Source organism: Ammodytes marinus (assembly GCF_949987685.1).
Source record: "Ammodytes marinus genome assembly, contig: scaffold_50, whole genome shotgun sequence".
In the NCBI taxonomy this organism is placed as follows: Eukaryota; Metazoa; Chordata; class Actinopteri; order Uranoscopiformes; family Ammodytidae; genus Ammodytes; species Ammodytes marinus.
This window is the reverse complement of record NW_027648586.1, coordinates 105,001-107,453: the sequence shown is the minus strand read 5'-3', so window position 1 is coordinate 107,453 and position 2,453 is coordinate 105,001. Positions and strand designations below refer to the sequence as shown.

The 2,453-nt window shown below is 39.1% G+C and overlaps 2 protein-coding genes across 2 annotated transcripts in view; both read right to left on the bottom strand.

Moving 5' to 3' along the window:
- LOC307270323 (CSC1-like protein 2) overlaps positions 1-1,718 on the bottom strand; it is a gene marked incomplete at both ends in the record, with an annotated part of 15,414 nt that extends 13,696 nt beyond the window's left edge. Inside the window, one exon of the mRNA XM_080054212.1 lies at positions 1,714-1,718. Coding sequence (XP_079910338.1) covers positions 1,714-1,718 — 5 coding nt within the window. The remainder of the gene's footprint in view (positions 1-1,713) is intronic.
- The window catches only part of LOC307270331 (presenilin-2-like), a 20,071-nt gene continuing 18,436 nt past the window's right edge, over positions 819-2,453 (bottom strand). Inside the window, exon 11 of the mRNA XM_080054219.1 lies at positions 819-2,453. This exon is cut by the window's right edge and continues 1,382 nt beyond it. The gene's annotated coding sequence lies outside the window, so the exon portion shown is untranslated.

The following is a 2,453-nucleotide window of genomic DNA, read 5'->3' as shown; positions in this document are numbered from 1 at the left end:
AATGTGTCTGTTAATATCTGTAGAAGCTTTTCTTTGTTTGTTCCTTTTTTAAATAATCCAAAATAAACATGTTGGTGAGAGAGAAGAGAGTTGGAGTCTTATTCTGAAAGGGTCATTCTGCAAAACACTGTATGTCCTGTTTGGTAACTCTTCATACGGTATTAAGGTCCTTTTGATAAATGTTTGTTAATAGGTCATCTATCTATCTGTCTGTCTGTCTCTGTCTGTCTGTCTGTCTGTCTGTCTGTCTCTGTCTGTCTGTCTATCTATCTGTCTGTCTGTCTGTCTGTCTCTGTCTGTCTGTCTGTCTGTCTGTCTGTCTCTGTCTGTCTGTCTATCTATCTGTCTGTCTGTCTGTCTGTCTGTCTGTCTGTCTGTATCTATCTATCTGTCTGTCTGTCTGTCTGTCTGTCTATCTATCTATCTATCTGTCTGTCTGTCTGTCTGTCTGTCTATCTATCTGTCTATCTGTCTATCTGTCTGTCTGTCTGTCTGTCTCTATCTATCTATCTATCTATCTATCTATCTATCTATCTATCTATCTATCTATCTATCTATCTATCTATCTATCTATCTATCTATCTATCTATCCTTCTAACTATGTAACTTGTGGAGTTAGTTTCATGATAGTAAAGCATCTGAAAAGAGTTATAGCCATATTGATCAATCCACATTAAAGATATTGTCATTACACTTTGATAAACAAGAGGAATCGTTAACCTCACTAATATAATTCTTAAACAACAGAAACAGACAGAATAAATTAGAAAATAAAACAATAGTTCATATGAGTCATTTTTATTTCTTCAGCTCGTTACAGAACTTTGATATTTTACACAAAACAATGAAACTAATAAAATCTCTCAATGTTCAAGTTACAGAATCAAACTCTTTCTATAAAATATATATAAACCTTCTGAGAGAGACCGCCACAATAAAAGCACAGCCGCTCACATGAAGGAGACACTCCAGATTTTCAGAATAAAGTTGAAACATTGCAAAGGTTTTAACACGTCAAATACAGTTTTAATGATTATTATTAGAAAATATTTTGGGGAATTGAGTCGCCATATTTTCAAAGTAAAAACTAACATATAATGAAAAATCTATTTTAAAAGGGACAGTGTAATATCGGAGTATTTAGCATCATCTAGTGGTGAGATTGTAGATGTCAGCGCTCCCTTGCTAACCCCTCCCTTTAGAGGAGAATTTCCAGAAGCTACGGTGGCCTTCAAGGACAAGAAGCTATAGTTACTAAAGATGGCATCATCCACCACTGCCTCAAGTCTTTCCACAATATCAAGTGATGAGGTGAAGATGTATTTAGTTATTTATTCTATAGTACTTCTTCTTCTTCTTGGTCTTCCAACAGGTGCATTTCCCCAGGACGCCCACTATATATAAAAACCTGTAAGGCCGTTAAGTTTGTCCGTTCTGTGCTACTGTAGAAACATGGCGGTGCAACATGGCGGCCTCAGCGCCCCGCTCCTATGTAGATATAAAATTCTAAGCTCATTAAAAAAACAAGAGATTATACACTAATTAAAACATATTTATGAATATTATATTACAATTCTAACTAGTCTGTTCTGAGAAAGGACAATTCTACACACTGCAGATTGCTCCTTCATTGTTTCTTTGAATAAGGACATGAGATATTATCATTTAGAAATAGTCCCCCATGTGACAGTTTGTCATATGGCGCTTTTCCACCGCATGGTATCAGCTCGACTCGACTCGACTCAACTCGCATTTTTGGCTTTTCCACCGCAATTTCATGGTACCTGGTACCACGTAGCGGCTGCTTTTTTGGTATCGCCTCGCTCTAGGGTCCAAGCGAGCTGAGCCGATGCTAAAAGGTGACGTCGGCAGACGGCCGGCCACTGATTGGCCAGAGACTATTGTCTGGCCAATCAGTGGCCAGAGACTACCGGCTTCATTCTGTTGTTTATTCTCCCCAACTCTCCGGGACTTTTGAGTGTATTTACGCCGCGTGCAGCCTTCTCTGGCTCTCTTTCATTTGATTTGCATCACAGATCTGAATTTATTTTCCATATATTCGCTAAGCTCACCCAGTGTTGGTTGTTGGGGAAGTTACTTATCATACGAGAGGAGACATGTAGGGCAGCTAGCAGCTAGGCTAATAGTAGCCAGCTGGGACAGACATGATAGCGAGCGATTACATTACAAGCCTCGGACTGAACTGATTACCTCAATAAAATATTCAGGCTGAGACACGGCTTGCATTTGAAAACACGTATCCTGAAACAAGCACTAAACAGTCAACTTTATCATGCCCGTGTTTACGTGCATGATGTACGTGACGCATCCCTACAGCTGACTGTGTGGCAGAGTCACACATCGGGACAACAACCATCCCTTTTAATGGCCCGTAGCAATATTCTTCTACTTCTTTTAGCAAACAGATACAAGGGGGGTATTTCTTAAACATT